This window comes from Mandrillus leucophaeus, unplaced genomic scaffold (genome assembly GCF_000951045.1).
Source record: "Mandrillus leucophaeus isolate KB7577 unplaced genomic scaffold, Mleu.le_1.0 Scaffold206, whole genome shotgun sequence".
Lineage (NCBI taxonomy): Eukaryota > Metazoa > Chordata > Mammalia > Primates > Cercopithecidae > Mandrillus > Mandrillus leucophaeus.
Genome location: NW_012102099.1, coordinates 1,493,832 through 1,511,294, shown reverse-complemented (window position 1 = coordinate 1,511,294; position 17,463 = coordinate 1,493,832). Strand labels below are relative to the sequence as shown.

The following is a 17,463-nucleotide window of genomic DNA, read 5'->3' as shown; positions in this document are numbered from 1 at the left end:
AACTCTTGGGCTCAAGTGACCCTCCCACCTCGGCCTCCCAAAGCACTGGGATTACAGGTGTGAATTACCGCGCCTAACCTGGGAGGCTTCTTTAAAGAGTGTGGTCAGAAAAGGCCTCTTTCAGGAGGTAACATTTGTGCTAACACCTGGATGGAGCCTGACGAACAGCCGGGGAAAGGTGTTCCAGTAAAAGGAGCAGCAAAGGCAAAGGGCCTGCAGTGAAAAAGAGATGGATAATTCAGGCAAGGCCAGTGTGATCAAAGAGGAGGCCATCAGGAGATGTATTGCTACATTTCTCTCGTTCAGCACTGAGGGGGATTTAACTGATGAATTGCACTCAATCATTGTCCTCAGAGACTCCAGGTCTTGTGGGAAACATGGACACCAAAACAGAAAAGCCACAGGTCCTTGTGGGTGCTAGGGGTGAGACTTTTTGAGGTTTAATTTCGTTGTCTGTAAATGTCTGTAGGTGTCAATACCACCTAACCTCATGAGGTTGGGGTAGGTATAAGATGAGCTGGTGCATATAAAGTGCTTAGATAAGTGCTTGGCACACAGTGTTAATTTATCATGACACTTATTATATTAAGAATAACATGAAGATGACATGTGCATAGGGCAGAGGGTGCTGTCACCATGACTAGAGGAGTATTGTTTTTGTTCATGGCTGTGGTCTCCAAGTGACTAGAATGGTCCCTGGCATACAGGAGACGCTCAGTATGTATTTGTTGGATGCATTGAGCTGGCCTTGAAGGGTGAGTAGGAAGTTGAGAGATGGAGTGACATTTTTGGAAGAGGGAAGAGCTTGAGCAAAGTCCTGGAGGTGTGGAAGGCATGGTGCACTACGGGGTCAGTGAGCAGCCTGGTGTTGCCCTTGCTGGGTGTGTGTGTCTGAGGGTACAGTCGACTCTCGTTATTTGAGGGAGTTAGTTATGTTCTATAAAGTTCCCATAAACACTAAATTAGGGACTAACGAACCATTGCTCCTAGGGGAAGTACAGGGCTAGGTTCCTGCCAGCTTCTGGTCACACCATTTTCATCAACCAACCAACACATAACCTTGTTTTCTGTGTGTTTCTGTTTGAGGAACTTTATTTAATATGATGCTGATTTATTAACACTGAACTCACAACCAACAGCTCTAAACCTCATGTCTGAATGAAGCTTATCTGACTTGTATTTTCCACAGAAGGTACATGACAGCTTTCTTGCACTCAGGAGCACTAGACCACACTTCAACCTTATGCTTGGGGGCCATTTTAAATTACCAACAAAAAAGCACAAAAACATAAAAAATGTGGAAATAGACTGTAAAAAGGACACTTGTTTACAGTATGAGAACTGAAATAAGAAGGCAGAGAATTGCCTTGTTTGACCTGAGCTTCGAATGTTCCTGGGTGGTTGGGGGGGGCGACCTACCTTTTTTGCCATTCTGCACACATCCATGAATGGCCATGAAAGTGACGCAAGTGTTGCTTTGGGGATTACAAATAAATTATAGCAAATAGGATAATTTGCAACTATGTGATCCATGAATAATGAGGGTTGACTGTGTGTGGTGGAGGAAAGAGCAAGAGAAATTAAGGAGGAAGAGATAGGCTGAAGCTAGATCATGAATGTCCTTGAAGGCCAAGCTTTATTCCATGAGTTTTGGGCACCAGAAGGGTTTGAAGCTAAGGAGTCATGTGTGTGACAGTGGTGGATTGAGGGATGGGTCAGAGCAGCCAGAAGGATAGGGAGGCCAGACCTCAGAATCTCTTGCCTTTGAACAACAGCATATAAGTCTTAAGGGACAGGCCATGCAACCACCCATTCAACACTTTTTGAGCACCTACTATGTGCCAGGCACAGTGCTTGATGACACTGCCCTCAAGCGGCTCATGGTCTGCTAGAGAACACAAATTCACAGCAGTCACTTAAAATTCATAGGGAAAGTTGTTCAATGAGCCTGCACCTTTGGAGTCAGTGATGACTTGAAAGAAGCACTGAGTTGGAGCTTAATAAATGCATTAAATAAATGAATGCATCAGGGAACGCTCTTTAAATTTTTTTTTTTAATTTCCATAGATTTTGGGGAACAGGTGATACTTGGTTACATGAGTAAGTTCTTTAGTGGTGATTTGTGAGATTTTGGTGCACCCATCACCCAAACTGTATACACTGAACCAAATTTGTAGTCTTTTATTCCTCACCTCCCGGGGAAGGCTCTCTTGAGGAAGAGATGGTTAAGCTGAGGATGGTGGGAGCTGACCAGGTAAAAGTGAAGAGGAGAAGGCATTGCAGGCAAAGGGAATCATATGTGCAAAGGTTTAACGGTGATAAAGACATGAAACATTTAGAAATGAAAGGAGCTACAGTCAGGGATGGGAGGGAGTGGAGACAGATGAGGCCAGGGAGGGGCAGTTCATGCACGGCTTTGAGGGCATAGTGAGGAGTTGGGACTCCTTCACAAGGGCAATGGGGAGCTATGGAAGGATTCTGAGTATGGGAGAATTGAGGCCAGATTTGCATTTAGGAAGATCCCTCTTGAGGACTGCAGGGATTGCTGAGGGATGGGGGAAGCAGGAAGCCCTGGGAGGTCACTGCAGCTGTCCCGTGAGAGCTGACAGAAATGGGTTCCAGCAGATCGACTGAAGAGATGTTCTGCGGGGAGAGCCGGCAGGCCTTGGTAATGGAGTAGAATTAGGCTGGAAGGTGGGGAGTGGCCAGGGTTCAGGTACCCAGATAGCAGAAGTATGTAGGGCTGAGCTGATGAATGTGATGTTTGGGGTGTGTTGAGTTTGAGGTGCTCGGGGGCCATCCAGGAGACAGCGCCCAGCAGGCAGCTTGATGAGCAGACTTGGGGTTCAGAGGAAGACCCGGAGCCACTATGCTGAGGCCATGGAAGGGGAAAGTGGGACATGAGGAAGTAGGTTCAGAAGTGAGTGCTGGGAGCCCCAGCAGAGGAGGGGACAGGATGGAGGCTGAGAAGCAAAGGGCTGGGAGGAGTTGCAGGGCAGGCAGCAGAGATTCTGGAAGCCAAGTGAGAGTGTTTCAAGGAGGAGGGAGGGCCTACGAGATGCAGACCCACCCAGACCCATCCAGGAGCCAAAGAAGATGAAGACAGTGACATATGCTTGGATTTGGCAACTTAGGCATTATCAAGAGGGACAGAAGCCAGACTGGTCATGGGGGGCTGCGAGGCTGAGAGGGAGGGAGTTGGTGTGAGGAGGCTCTCCAGGTGCTTCCCACTGTGGAAAGAGGGGGAGGCCACAGAAGGAGGGGCTGGAGGTGACTTTGGTGTTTTGGGGGGGGCGGGGGTGTGTGGGTGTGTGGTTGGTTGCTTATTGCTCAGGGAAGACAGCCCAGAATTGAAATGATGGCAACTGTCCCCCGACAATGCCAGAAGGTCCTCCAGGGGGATCTTTCTAAATGCAAATCTGGTCTTTTTTGTTTTTTCTCTTCTCTATAGATGAGCTCTCACTATGTTGCCCAGGCTGGTCTCGAACTCTTGGGCTCAAGTGATCCTCCTGCCTTGACCTCCCAAAGTGGTAGGATTACAGTTGAGGCACAGCTCCTGGCCATAAATCTGGTTTTGACCCTCCCTTACCATAGCTCCCCATTACCCTTGTGAAAGAGTTCCAACTCTTCGTCATGGCTGCAAAGCCATGCATGAACTGCCCTTCCCGGGCCTCATCTGCCTCCACTCCCTCTCCTCCCCCAGTTTAGTAGTTTTCGTCTCTAAATGCTTCATGTCTTTATCACCATTAGACCTTTGCACATGTGGTTCCCTTTGCCTGCAACACCTTGTCCTCTTCACCTTTCCCTGGCAAGTTCCCACCATCCTCAGCTTAACCATCTCTTTCTCAAGAAAGGAGCCAGTTTGGAAGAAGTTAATGATGACTGGGGAAAGGGAGGACATTCCTGCAGGAGGTCCCTGAGAAGGGCTGGTGTTGGGAGCACCAAAAAGGTTCCTGAGCTGCAGAGGTTGGTGGGTTTGGGGGTGGGAGGCTGAGGGAATTCCCATGAGTGCATTGGTGGAGTGGGAGAAGAGGTCCTCTGAGAGGGAAGGGTGGTGCAGGTTGTGGCAGCCTTGGCTGATTGTTATAAGAGAGTGTCCGAGGGTCCCTTACATGTAGAGAAGATTATCCTCAGTCCTAGAGGCCAGAGAGTGGCCCAGGGTCACACAGCTATCGGTCAGTCCCAGTACCGGGGCCACTTGTGTCCAGAACCTGCCCAGTGCTGAGTGTCTCCAGTCCCCTGCCCCCTTACCCTGAAGAGTGCTGAGTCCTGCTGCGCCTGGTAGCCCTGCTTGGCTATGTGCTTCCAGGGGATGCAAAAGAGGGTCTCGTCCACATCCTCCCAGCGTAACCCCATGTAGCATCCACTCTCAATCTGCGCCACCCCAGTCCCAGAGGCGCAGGGGACCTCTGGCTCTGCCATGGGTCACCTGCCATCGGGGACCTTTCCTTCCTTCTGGCCATCAGGGATGCAGTGCCCAGGGGGCCAGGTCTTGGGCTCGCAGTGGCTGGATCCACGTGGGCCTGGGGACTACGGGCCACCTGGATGATGCTTGGAGGCTATGAAAGTGAAAATCTGGGTGGGCAGGTTTCACTTTGTCTTTTGTCCCCTCTCCTGGGAGGCCCTTTCCTTTTGCCCCTCCCCATAGCAGCCTAGCCTGGAGGGCGTTGATCCTCTTTTATGGGGCTGCAGGAGGCGCTGTGGGTCACAAGACCCACCCAAGTTGGGTAGCCTGGGCTCTGCAGGTCTCAGGAGGCGGGCCCCCACTAGCTTCCAGAGACACAGCTTTGCCCCACCCTACAACTGTCACCTGCTCTTCCCAGCCCACCTGCAAACTTGTCAGTCTCTTTCCAGGACCTGGACTGTTGAGGTTGGAAAGGCAAGGGCTTCTCAAACTAACGCCTGCCAGAACTGAGAGGCAGCAACTTGTTTCAAATGCACACTCATGACCTCCATCCCAGACCGGCAGAATCAGACTTTCTGGGCAGGAAGCCCAGGAAACCCACAATGTAATGAGTTCCCCCATGAGGTTCTGATGCAGGTGGTCCGGGGGTCACACTTACTTCCGTAAATATTAGGAGTTCCCACTGACTGATTGCTCATCACAGTGCTGGGCCTGGCTAAACACTTTCCTGCAGTGTCTCAATTGGTTCTCACAACAGCTTATGAGGTTGGTATAATGCCCTGTTTTAATGTTAAGACTGAGCTCAGAGAGGTTAAACCCTCTAACAAGTTCACAGGACTAGTGGGTAGTGCAGCCAGGAGCCAAAATGTGTGCCCCACACTGCCTGCCGACAGCTACACCTGCACTTCGTGGATTCTTGGTGGGGGTCTCTGACCCCCAAAAGTGAATGTAAATTTCATGTCTATGCATTTTTTTCTGGGGTTTGCATCTTTCATTAAATTGTCAAAGGAGATGTGGGATATGAAAGAGATCAAGTTGCTCAGATTGCTCCATTCCTTGCTGTATTCATGGAACTGAGGCTCTGAGAGAGAACGCCCCCCACTCCCTGCACCTCTGCACAGCAGTGGGCACAGAGTTGGGCACCTTGCCAGCATTGACCAGAGACTGGAAGCATTGTTCCTGATGTGTACCTGCTAGGAGGGCTTTCTTCGTGCTCCTCCTTTCCTCTAGCCCCATATTCCAGTAGCCGCCTGGCTCTTGAAGCATCTGGAAGGATTGATCTGGAACATCAGATCAGTCCTATAGACGATGGGGGGGCCATGGAGGCTTCTTTCTTTTTTTTTCCAAACAGGGTCTCGCTCTGTCGCCCAGGCTGGAGTGCAGTGGTGCGATCTTGGCTCACTGCAGCCTCCGCCTCCATGGAAACTTTTAAATAGGGGAAGACACCATCAGAGATAGAAGGTGTTTTAAATGGGGCATCTGGTTGCCATTTAAACTAACCAGCCTGGAGGACTGCGGGCTCCCTGCACTCTGGTAAGTCCAGCCACTTTGCTCTTCACATTAACTGTGAAGGGAAAGACCCTAACTCATGACGGTAGGTAGTTAGGAAGTAACTCCTTCTGGTTTTGGAGGCTACTGGCAAGGAGGTTACGAACTCATGGCCTTTCCCTTAATGTTCTGCCTGCCTGGAATGCTTCCCCCAGATAACCAAATGGTCCACTCCCTCACCACCCGGCGTATTTTTTATCTGGTATCTTCCCGACCGGAATGGCAGCTACCTGAAAGCAGAGGTTTTGCTCATTGCTATATACCGAGGGCTGAACACAATGGCTGGCACACAGTAGGTACTCAATGGACATTTGTTGCATGAATGAGGAGTAGGAAGTTGGGGTGGCAGCTGAAGGTTATTTTGTCCATCCCCCAACTCCAGTGCTGGAATCGGTGCCTCCCCGGCAGCCCTGAGCACAGTGGTTTGTGCATATTAAGAATCCCATACAAGGGGCTATTGGGTTATAGCTATTTTCAATCCCTCTCAACTTTGGGTATAGTTTTGGAAATATCAGCTGCAGTGACTTCTACTCATCCTCAGAGCCAGCTACTGCTTTGATGGGCAGCCCTGGCCTTTAAAATCTTGGCAGGAAGGGTCATTCCCACTGGCTGGGGGTGGAGCCTCCTTGTCAGGAACCTCCCAAACCAGAGGAGCTACTTCCTAACTACCTGCCATCGTGGGACTGAGACTGACTAAGCTAGCGTCCAGCTTCCCCTGCTCTGGCTGTGTGTGCTCGGGCAAGCTGCCTGATCTCTCTGAGCCTCTGTTTCCTCCCTGAGGATTAAGTAAACTCATGCAGTAAAAGGTCAGGATGAGGGAGGCACTACCTTATCTTCCTAGCTAGTATTTGTGCACAGGGATGGGAAGGGAGTCGGGGAGCGGAGGGGCCACTCAGGGTGGAGGAGAGGGATTCAAAAGGTGGCAGGAGGTTCCGAGATAAGGAGGAACTCGGGCCTTGTCAGGCGGGACACGGTGGCTTTGGGAGAGATGTATGTTAGGTGGGAGAGGGGAGGTGTTAGAGAAGGAGGTGCGGTCCCAGGTGGCAACTCTGCAGACTGCAGTTGCGGGAGGGTGGTGGGCTCCTCAGGCCCCCAGGGGATGCAGGCTCCCTCGCATCCCCTTTCCTGCAGGCTGCTGGCCCCTGGCAGAGTCCCGCTGGTGCTGCCCCGCCTTTGTTGAATGACTGGGAGGCACTCGGACAGGCAGCTTCTTCTGTGTCTCTTTAATACCCTCCAGGCCCGTCCAACCCTCCACTCCCCCTCCCTCCCCTCCCGCCGCCTTTAAGGGTGGGCCCCCTCCCCCAGCCCACGGACTAAGGCACCAGGTGGCTGCAGCCGGCCGGCCCGGACACAGAGACGCACAGGTTGGGGATGCTGACTGCAGACGCGGATGAGCAGGGCGGGCGAGGGAGGCAGGGTTCAGGCCGCCGCGGGGCTCCCCCAGCCTCTGGGCCCATCCTGGGGCGCGTGGAAGGCGCCGACAGCCCCCGAAGGCAGCCAGTTGGGAGGAAGTGGGGAGCCACGGCGGGACTGCATCCTCACTTGCCGCCCTTGCGGGACAGACACCGAGGGAGGCACGAGAAAGTCTGCTTGACGCGCGCCAGCAGCGGCAGCGGCCGCTGGGCTTCCCGGGGCGTGCGCGGCACCAGGCGCTGCAGGGTTCCCTCGGAAGCTGCGGAGTGCGGCCCAGTGGAGGAGGCCGAGGTCGCAGAGCCCTGCCGGCAGCGCTTGCATAGCGGCAGCAGCGCGCGCAACTCCTCCTCGTCGCGGAAGGGGCTCTCGCCGAAGCGCTCCTCCAGTTGCCGGCGAAGCTTGGGTGGGCGGGTGAGGTGGGCGGGGTCAAGGCCGGCCGCGGGACTGGGTCAAGGCAGCCGGCCCCGCCCCCACCCTCCCGACCTTCGCCCTTCTCCGAGCGTCCCATACCTCGCTGAGCCCCTCCCTTCCTGAGCGTCTTCTTTGCCTCCCGTCTCCCGGGTTTCCATCCCGTCACTGAGTTCCTCTTCCCTTCTAGGAGGCCCTTCCCTCTCCCTGACCCCTCTTCCGCCTTTGACACTCCCGTTTCCAGACCTGCTAAATTGACCCCAGGCGCCCAGCCGGGATCACTCCTCCCTCTTTGCACTTCTGGGTAACTCCTCCCGCTTTGCACCTCTGTGCTCACAACCCCATTCCCACAGGTTTCTTCCTTGCCCGACTCTTTCCCAACGCCGTCCAGCAGATAAGCCTCTGGGTACCGCCCTCAACCTGCTGAGAGCCCTCCCCCTCTCATCCTTTGTTCCCAGGGAAGCTTAGTTCCTGACATTTCTACGTGGCATCTGCCCAAGAGGTATAAGAGGGAAACTGCTGTGGTCTCATCAAGGACACAGGGGTGGAGTAGGACATAGACAGTTCTCCCCGATGGGGTCAAACACTCAAATCCTTCAGGTTCCAGCCAGGTAGGACAGGCAGTGGGAAGTGCTGGAAGACCTAGTCAAATGGGAGGGCCCGCACTGATCTAAAGGCATTCAAATTCTAAATTGAAAAAGAAAACACCTGGCTGTCTGACAAAATACACCTAGGAGCTGGATTAGCTCAAAGGCCATGAGTTTGAGACCCTAGAAAAATCCGGGTCTGAGGCACAGGCTAAATTTGTTCCAATCAGTGATCAGTTTGAGTGGGAAGAAGGATCTCCCACCCATGGCCCAACCCAGCCCTTGACCCCATCCATCCCTACCTTCTGGGAACTGCCCCAGCCAAACTCTTCAAGCTGCTGCCTAAAGCCTGGGTTGGGGTTGGCGATGGGCCGGGTGGCCTTGATGGCTTCAAGCACGTCCCGCCAGCCTAGCCCCGTCACAGTCATCACATACGCCGTCACAATCGTGGTGCTGCGAGAGATGCCTGCAAAGCTGGGATCCCCGACAACCCCTCAGGCTTCAAGTAAGATCCAGTGTCCTCCATGCCCCCCACGCACCCCACCCTGCTTCAGCTCTCCCACCCTTGCCTCCTGAGCTCCAACCATAAGGGACCTGTCAGGACTTGCCATCCCACCTCCAGGCCTTTGCCATGCTGTTCCCTCTGCCTAGAGCACCCCCTGGGTTCTCCCACATCAAAGGCCTGAGTGAAACACCATTCATTCAGTCAACAAATATGTCCTGAGCATCTGTTCTTTTTCAGGCACTGGGAATGTAGCGGGTATAAAACAGACACGGTCTTTGCTGTCCTGGAGCTTACAGTATGGCTGGGGGGACAGACATTGATCAGAGAATCAATTCCAGGTGGTGATAATAGCTTTGAGGATGAGTCTGGGGGCTAGGAGATCCACATAGGAAGAGGTATTAATCTATAGGTGGAGTGGGGTTAGGGAAGGGGTTCCCAAGGAATAGACATCAATGAAGTTTGAAAGATGGATAAGGGTTACTCAGGAACCTTGTGGGCAGTGTGTACAAAGACCATGAGGCATAAGCCTTGTAGATTTGGAAGATGGGGAGGAGGTTAGTACAGCTGGAAAGGGGAAGGAGGGAGAGGGTGGGAGATGAGACTTGGGAAACCAGCCTCGTTGCTGGGCCTCCAGCAGAGCCAGCCTGAGCCTGGATAGGATGGGCGCTCAGCGAGAAGTTAAGAAATGAATGACATCAACTGAGCGAGGGGCACCTGGGAAGACCCAGAATTCCTGTCTCCCAGCTTGGGGTTCCTCACTGCCCTGCACCATCACCTCCAAGGCCTGGAGGGGAGGAGAGAGGCCCAGAACTACTGGAGGGTGAACTACTTGCATGACCTCACTGTTCCTCCCAACAGTCCCGTCAGGTCAGCTTTCTTTCTTTTCCCCACTTTACAGATGAGGACATTGAGTCTCCGAAAGAAACAGCCACTTGGCTATGGCCACACAGCTCATAAGGAATAGAGCCCTGGGTTGGCTGCTCTCCAGTGAATGGTGGGCCCTCAGGCACTGTGACAGGCTGGAGAAGATCCTTCACAGGTTCAACCTTCCCATAGGATGAGTATGTGTTCAACAGAGGGCACAGCCACTTCCTTCCTCCCCCACCTTACCCCCCAACCTTGACTCACCAGTGCACAAGGCAGTTCCCCCCATTAAGGCGGCAGCAGTGGATGAAGTTGATACATTCTTTGAAGTGCTTTTTGCTAGAGGAGAAAGCAATAGGGTAGGGAGCACTGTGGAGCAGATCTCTCAGGAGTTGTTCCACCCCCACCCCAATTACAGGATAGCAAGGGACACAGAGCACTGGGTTCCCCAGGTCAGCCAGCACATGCAGTGAATAGGGGCCAGTACTTAGCATGAGCTGGAGGTGTGTGTGTGTGAAGCAAGAATGGTGGCATTTCAGGCAGTGAGAGAGGCCAGTCAGGGCCAATCTCACCATCTAGGCAGGAGCACTCCTCCTGTGGACCCTGTTATCATGATGGGTTTATTGTGGCCTTTCAAAGAAATGGGTGGGAGGAAATACAAGGGTCCCACTCCTCTGGGGTCTGCAATCAGAGCACCTGGGCACAATGACGGGCAGCAGCGGGCTGGGAGCAAGATTCCCAAGGGGCAGGACTGTCTGCCTGGCTCCATCCCAAGCGGGGACGCATGACTACTGATGTTACAAACAAAAATCCCATTTTCTGAGCTTGGTTATACTTCAGGCCCTATGCTAGATCCTTGACCTCTGTCATCTGATCTTTGAAAGCCTCCTTGACTCTGATCATGCACTCTGGATTTACAGGTGAGGCTCAGAGAGGGGAAGTGATTTGTTCAAGGTCACACAGCAAGTAAATGGCAAAGCCTGGCTGGAACCCAGATGTCTTAACCCCAAGGCCAGGAACAGACTGAACGTGACCCTTTCAAATCAGCTGGTGTAGCTGGTCCCAAGGTACAGAGTGTCTTTTTCCCATTTCATACTGATGAGACTGAGGCTCGGGGAGGTCGAGAGTCTTGGCCAAGGGCATATCACAAGGGCATGATTGAGACAGAGTCAAACCTGGGACTGGTTGAGCTGACCACCTGTGATAACTTTCTGGCCTGAGTACTTTGTCCTCCTTCAAACCCCCTCCCCTTCGCCCACCACAGGAGGCGGCTGTCTGTCCATCTGTGGGTCCATCCAGGGGAACTTACATGGGTACCTCAGGGGTATCAGCCACCGGGATGCGAAGGTAGGTGATATCCTACAAGTACAAAATACACTCAGGCAGGGGACCTTGCTTGCAACCCTCCCTGACGCTGGTCTGAGCTGCCCAGGCAGGGCATGACCCCAGCCCAGTTCCTGCCCCTCTCTGGCCCACCGTGGTCCTCTCTGTCCAAAGAAAGTAGTCATCTCTGAGGCCTCCCAGCTGTGACCACTTGTGATTCCTGAACCTTCTAAGCAGATGGTGTCTCCTAACCCCATCAGCGACTTGGGCATGAGGTCTTCTATCCCTCCCAACAGGGACCCAGGAACCTTTATCAAATCACCAGGAAAGGGCTACTTAAAGGGACTCCACTCCAAATGCAAATTACAAAATTACTTCGTAAAAAAGGTAAAGCAGATTTGATTATCTTGAAGAGAAACAAAAATCATGAAAACAAGTATACATTTCATGAATCCTGGTTATAAAATGATGTGCTAATTGTGAGAATAATCAAGGAATAAATTGTCAGGATTTTTTTCCAACAAACTTGCTGTGATGTCCTTTATTTCCTGATTAGCCATACAATATCATGAAGATTATTTTTGCCCACCTCCTGAGGACCTCCTTGCTTTTCTCAAGAAACCATCTTAACATTTTGGCTCTAACACATGGCTCTTTTCAGGGGCCAGGCCCACCACTGGCAGTAACTAAGGGACCACCAGCCAGGTTCTCATTTATCCATGGCTTTGTGTGAGATTCCAGCCCTTCTCTCACTCACATTCCCCAAGGTCATGACATCCTGCATCTTTGGCAAAGTTTGCAATTTCACTTTGCAACACATTTGGCCTTGGGTTTGTGTGGTGCTATCAAACCTTGCCTGGTAAATGCGCTGATGGAGCGGGAGGGAGGAGAGATGCTTGGGAGAAGCAGGAAGGGCCGTAGGAGCAGAGACTCACTGTGTAGACTGTCATTTCATTAGTAAATACACTCATGACTTGACAACCTTCCCCATGCAATCTAGTGACTGTTTACTCCAAATACTCCCAAACGAGGCTGCCCTAGGAGGCAAAATAAGACTCCAATGGCCTGGAAATTTCTTCTCTGAATGACATTGAAAATCGTAGATTATTGGAGGTTGCTGTTAGAGAATATCAAATCTGACATATGGGAAAACTGAGGCCTAGAGAAGGGAAGGACCTTGGCCAAGGTCACATGGCAAGTCTATGGCAGAACCGGATCTTCGTTTCAGATCTCCAGGACCTTTTCCCACCCATGGTTCTTTCTCTCCAGTGGATGATACAGACTCTAATAGATAAGGGAGAAGAGGCTCTGTTCATGGGATAAGAATATGATTAACTTTGTTATAGTATCAGTTGTGATTTTTTGGGTACCTATTTATGTAGTTCCCAACCACTCAGTGAAGTGGGTACTGTTACAAAGTTCCCATTTTACAGATCAGACAACTGAGGCTCAGAGGGGGCAAAGTCCTGTCTGCAAGATCATAAAACAAATAAACGGTGAAGATGTTCCTGACATAAGCACGTGTAGTCTGGATTTATTACTTTCCTCTGCTGGGTCCTAACACCCTCATGCCCCTTTCCCAGGAGTTGATAATACCAGCACCAACCGCTCTAGAGGGGACCACACTTTACAGTGTGCAAAGCACCTTCACCATCTTGCAGTCCCTGTGCATCCTCACAACAGCCCCCTGGGGGCAGACAGAGCTGAGGGATCGAAGCCCTAGAGAGGTGAAGTCACAGTCCAAGGTTGCATAGCAAGACACAGAGCCCAGAGTCATCCGTTTGGATTCATCCATCCAGTTGGGCCATGGGGAGCCCATATGGGGGCCATTTTAAGGTTCTGTGTGAGACTTTGGTGCTAGATGGCCTGTGTTTGTACCCCAACTCCTCAGCTTCCTGGATAGGTGACCTGAGGTGAGTTAATTGACCTCTCGGGGCGTCAGCTGCCAAATAGGAATGATAATGTAAAATGGCCCAGTGGTGGAGACCAAATGAGTTAACATGAGTCAAGAAGGAAGCATAGCACCTAGCACATAGTAGATATTTGATAAACGGGTCTGCACCCTCCCACCCTGCATAGCCCTGGGATGGGGGTAAGAAGTACCTGCAGCAGAGGCTGGGGTGACTCATGGATAGAGATGATGTGTGTGATCTTATTCCGGCCCAGCTGATCCAGGTCTTTGGCATCTGAAAGAAACAGGATGCTTGAGCCAATCTGGCTGGCATGACTTATTTGTCCCTGATGGCCAAGTGTGGAGGGAGCTCACTGCCTGCCCAGCTCTCCCCCTCACCCCACCACTCCACTTTGGCCTACCCTCTGCCGGCTCCCTGATCCTCTTGCTTCTGAGGCACATGCAAATAACAGTCCAGCATCTCCCCATCCTTGCTCATGCTGTTCTTTTCATCCAAAATACCCTTCCCAGGCATATTCTCTGACCCAGCAATTCTACTTCTAGGAATCTTGTCTATGGAAGCACTTGCTCACACACAAAGCCGTGTGTGGAGGATGATGTTCTCTGCAGTCCTGCTTATATCACAAATAGTTTAAACATGGGAACAACCTAGTGTTCATTAAAAAGGGACTATATGATTAATGGTGTAGGCATACTTTGGCACAGCATGCAGCCATTAAAAAGAGTTATATATGTTGATGTGCAATGATGCCCACAATGTATTTTTAAGGATACAGAATAAGCTTCCACTTTTATTTTAAATATTATGTCTTTATCTACAAAGATATATGAACAAGGGATGTACCCAACAGTGGCTCTCTCTAGGGGCTGCATACCCAGCATATGCAGACCTTTTATATTTGGAATAAATAACACATGTCCCCTCTGTCTCCATTTCCTCATTTGATGAGCATTTACCGAGTGCTAATCATTTGTATACTTTGGCTGGGCACTGGAGGTCTGGGGCCAGCTTCGTAGCTCCTGCCCTTATGGGGCCTGCACACTTACAGAGGATTCAGACCTTACTTGGCCAAATACTCACAGAAATCAATGTGGCATGAGCAGCTGAGGGAGCTCCCAGGAAGGAAGGGACCAGAATTTACGAGGGTAAAGCACCTGAGCCCCTCCCTCTCTGAAGCTTTCTCTGACTCTGCAGATGGAAATGATTTTCTCACCTTGGGTCACCCAAGCCCTGGACCAGTGTGCCCCTTAGCATGTTTTCTTTTTCTTTTTTCTTTTTTTTTTTTTTGAGACAGAGTCTCGCTCTGTCGCCCAGGCTGGAGTGCAGTGGCACGATCTCGGCTCACTGCAACCCCTGCCTCCTGGGTTCAAACGATTCTCCTGCCTCAGCCTCCCGAGTAGCTGGGATTACAGGTGCCCACCACCATGCCTGGCTGATTTTTGTATTTTTAGTAGAGACGGGGTTTCACCATGTTGGCCAAGCTGGTCTCAAACTCCTGACCTCAGGTGGTCTGCCCGCCTCCGCCTCCCAAAGTGCTGGGATTAAAGGTGCGAGCCACTGTGCCCGGCCCCCTTAGCATGTTTTCTACCAAGCATGTTTTCTCCTCAAGGTCTATGTTCAGCTGTGCCTGCCAGCCACCAGCCTGGAAGCCACTGAGGAACAACGTATCTATACATGGGTGTCCCCTCCTCCTGACTGAAGATTGCGGAAGGAATGGATGAGAGAGTGGGGAATGTAAAGCTTGCCAGTTCACCCCCGCCAACTTCCAGCTCCAGGCTGCCCACCTGCTTCAGGGCTCTGGGGTGTGACGGGATTGGTGCTCATGACCCTGCTCACAAGAGGGCCCAGCCCGTCTCCAGAGAGACCTCTCCTCTGACAAGGAGGAAGTTAAGAGGGGAAGAGTTCCCAGCTTCCCGGCTGGAAGCAGCACCCCTAAACAGACTTCAACCCAGAACCTCAGGGTCAGAAGAGCCCTCAGCGGCTGGTAGACCTTTTGTGCTGAGGAGGAGGCTGAGGCTTAGTGCGGGTGTAGACTTGCTCAGGTCCACAGCCCAGGCCCCCAGCCCTTTGCTCTGTTCCTTTGGTCTTGTGGTAGAACACTGGGTAAGGCTGAATGGCAGGGAGGGATGTCAACGTCAGGTCCCCATGCTCCCTCCATGTCTCTTCGAGCCTGGGGACATTCACCTGCACATGCACCCCTTGTCCTTCATCAGCTTTTTCCTCCTCCCAGCCTGCAGCCGCTTCCCTACCCCCAACCCCATTCCTGAGATACACGGGCCAGGGCATGAATGGTGGACACAGGCCTGAGACAGGCAGAGTGCCATGGCCTCGGGACAGAGTGGGCAGTGCTCACCAATGAAGTTTCCGAGGTAGAGTCCGGGAAGTACCTAGAGGAAGGACAGGCAGGGGTCAGTGGGGCAGAGGCACCCCCTTCCACCCCCAGGGCAGCTGGGGGGCCCACAGCCCCTCACTGTCCTATGAAGGGTATGAACCTCAGGGCTCAGGGAGCACTCGCTTCCCTTTTGTGGGCCCTGGGTCCTCTGTGAGAGGGGTCTGGGGCTCTGGGGAGGGTAGGCGAGGGGGCCAGTTAACCAACCGAGGGAACCAAGGGAGGCCAGCTTGGGTATAAGAGGGGAGAGGAGGAAGGCAGGTCTTAGGAGGAGAGGAGAGAGGTGGACTTGCAGGGTGCCGGGATGGACATTTTGGGGCTGGCGAGGCAGAAAGGCAGGGACATGCAGAGGCGGGACAGGATGGAGAAACAGCCCCGGAGACAGCAGGGGAGTCAGCGACAAGGGAGAGGGACACATGTAGACGGAGAGCCGGACTCACTGGGAGACAGCCCGGGAGTGACAGACAAAACAAGACACAGCGAGAGACACAGAGTCTAGGAGAGAGGGCGGACACAGCGGGGACAGAGACGCAGGGTCAGAGAAGGAGAGACCCGACAGCCGCGGTCTCGAGTCACAGGAACACGGAGATGCCGCCGCACAGAGACCGGCGAGACCAGAAGGTCAGAGGCGGGCGGACGGAGCTGGTCAGCGCCGGGCCGCAGCGGCCGGGGCGGGGGCCGGGGAGGCTGCGCGGGGCCCGCCCCCTACCTTGGTCATGCCATTGCCCATGATCCCGGGGGCGGCGGTCCGAGCGCACCCCCAGCTCGTCGCCCGGAAAGCGATCCGGTCACAGCTGCCCTGACGTCCCAGGCCCGGGGCCTGCAGCCTGGCGGGGAACGGGGGGCCCGGCGTCCGCGGCCCTGCCCAGCCCTGCCCAGCCACTGCCACCGCCCGCCGACCCCCGGCCCGGGAGGGAAATGGTGGTGGAGCCGCCGCTGCCGCCGCCGCCGCCACAGGCTCCTCCTACCCCTTCGGTCATGTGGGGCCCCCCCTCGGGTCGCGGCGGGGGGCCGGACAAAGCCCCAGTGTGCCGGGCCCACGGCCCGCGGGACAACGGCAGTTTGTTGGGGCCGCGTGGGGCCGCCACCTCCGGAGGTGGGGGCGGGGGCGCTACCCCACCCTGGCACCGGCAGGCGCGGGCTGATGGGGGGATGTCGCCTAGAGCCCCCCGGCCGGTCCACAAACTCCCGTCCCCCTTCCGGCTCTGCCTGGACCTCCCTGCGGGCCCCGGGGCAAAGCACCCAACTTCTCCCGCCTCGGCTTCCAGCAGAAACGTGACGGGGCTGGACTTTGATCGCCAACGGCTCTCTGCTCTTCAGAGTCTGCTTGGAACGTGATAAGTGGGTAATTCCTTCCGATACATCCCCTCCACCCGTGCAGACACCCTACCAACCAGCCTTCCTCCTTTCCCATCCATTCTCCCACCCTCTTGTTCACTCATTCACCCGTCCATCTTCCCATCCATACATCCACCCTCTCCTTCCTTCCTTCCATCCATTTCAGCCCCTGGGAGGGATGGTGCCATCTAGGTAAGCTCTGGGACCAGGCACAACTGCCATTAGGTGCCCCAAGAAATCACAGGTGAATGTTGGGAGAGGGGTTTCAGGGAGGGTTCCAGTCTAAAGGAGACTACATCAGGATGTATTAATAGCTAGAGGTCAGGGTCCTGGAAGGGGTCTGGAGACCAAGGTTTGAGGCCCTGTTCACCTCTGACCTGCTAGATGACCCTGGGAACGTCCCCATGAGCCCCAGCTAACCCTATCTGTGTATCTGAGGATGTTGAGGTGAGCCTTTCCGGCTCCCAGGACCAAAGCTGGAGAAAGTAAAATAATCAAGACACTTCCTATAGGACTGAAATAGAAGCAGCTGCACCAGCTTTGTTCCTCCAGCCATCACCCCCACCCCTCAATCTATAGTAGTAGGTGACTGGGGATTGTGGATAGAGAGCAGGACAGAGAGAATCCACAGAGCCCTTTGAAATACAGTGATTGGAGAAAAATAAAACTTTCTTTCCTGTTTCTTCCTCCCTCAAGTTCATAGCATACATGGGACTGCCTGTCTCAGCTCTCATAAAAGCCCAGAGTTCTCATAAATACCAAATTATTCA

The 17,463-nt window shown here is 53.3% G+C and overlaps 1 protein-coding gene across 5 annotated transcripts; it reads right to left on the bottom strand.

The window, feature by feature from the left end:
- Nucleotides 1–7,151: 7,151 nt before the first annotated feature.
- Nucleotides 7,152–17,100, bottom strand: DUSP15 (dual specificity phosphatase 15). Of its 5 annotated transcripts, XM_011979793.1 has the most exons (8): nucleotides 16,324–16,378; nucleotides 16,065–16,182; nucleotides 15,320–15,353; nucleotides 13,157–13,239; nucleotides 11,040–11,089; nucleotides 9,995–10,069; nucleotides 8,664–8,835; nucleotides 7,152–7,764 (listed from the first exon to the last, which is right to left on the bottom strand). In XM_011979793.1, the coding sequence occupies exons 2-8, from the start codon at nucleotides 16,083–16,085 to the stop codon at nucleotides 7,492–7,494; spliced, it is 708 nt and encodes a 235-aa protein (XP_011835183.1). In that variant the 5' UTR covers nucleotides 16,086–16,182; nucleotides 16,324–16,378; the 3' UTR covers nucleotides 7,152–7,491. The 5 variants fall into 5 exon arrangements, with proteins under 5 accessions (XP_011835183.1, XP_011835182.1, XP_011835184.1 ...); XM_011979792.1 differs by having other exon boundaries at nucleotides 16,065–17,100; XM_011979794.1 differs by lacking the exon at nucleotides 16,065–16,182 and having other exon boundaries at nucleotides 16,324–17,100.
- Between the last annotated feature and the right edge of the window lie 363 nt (nucleotides 17,101–17,463).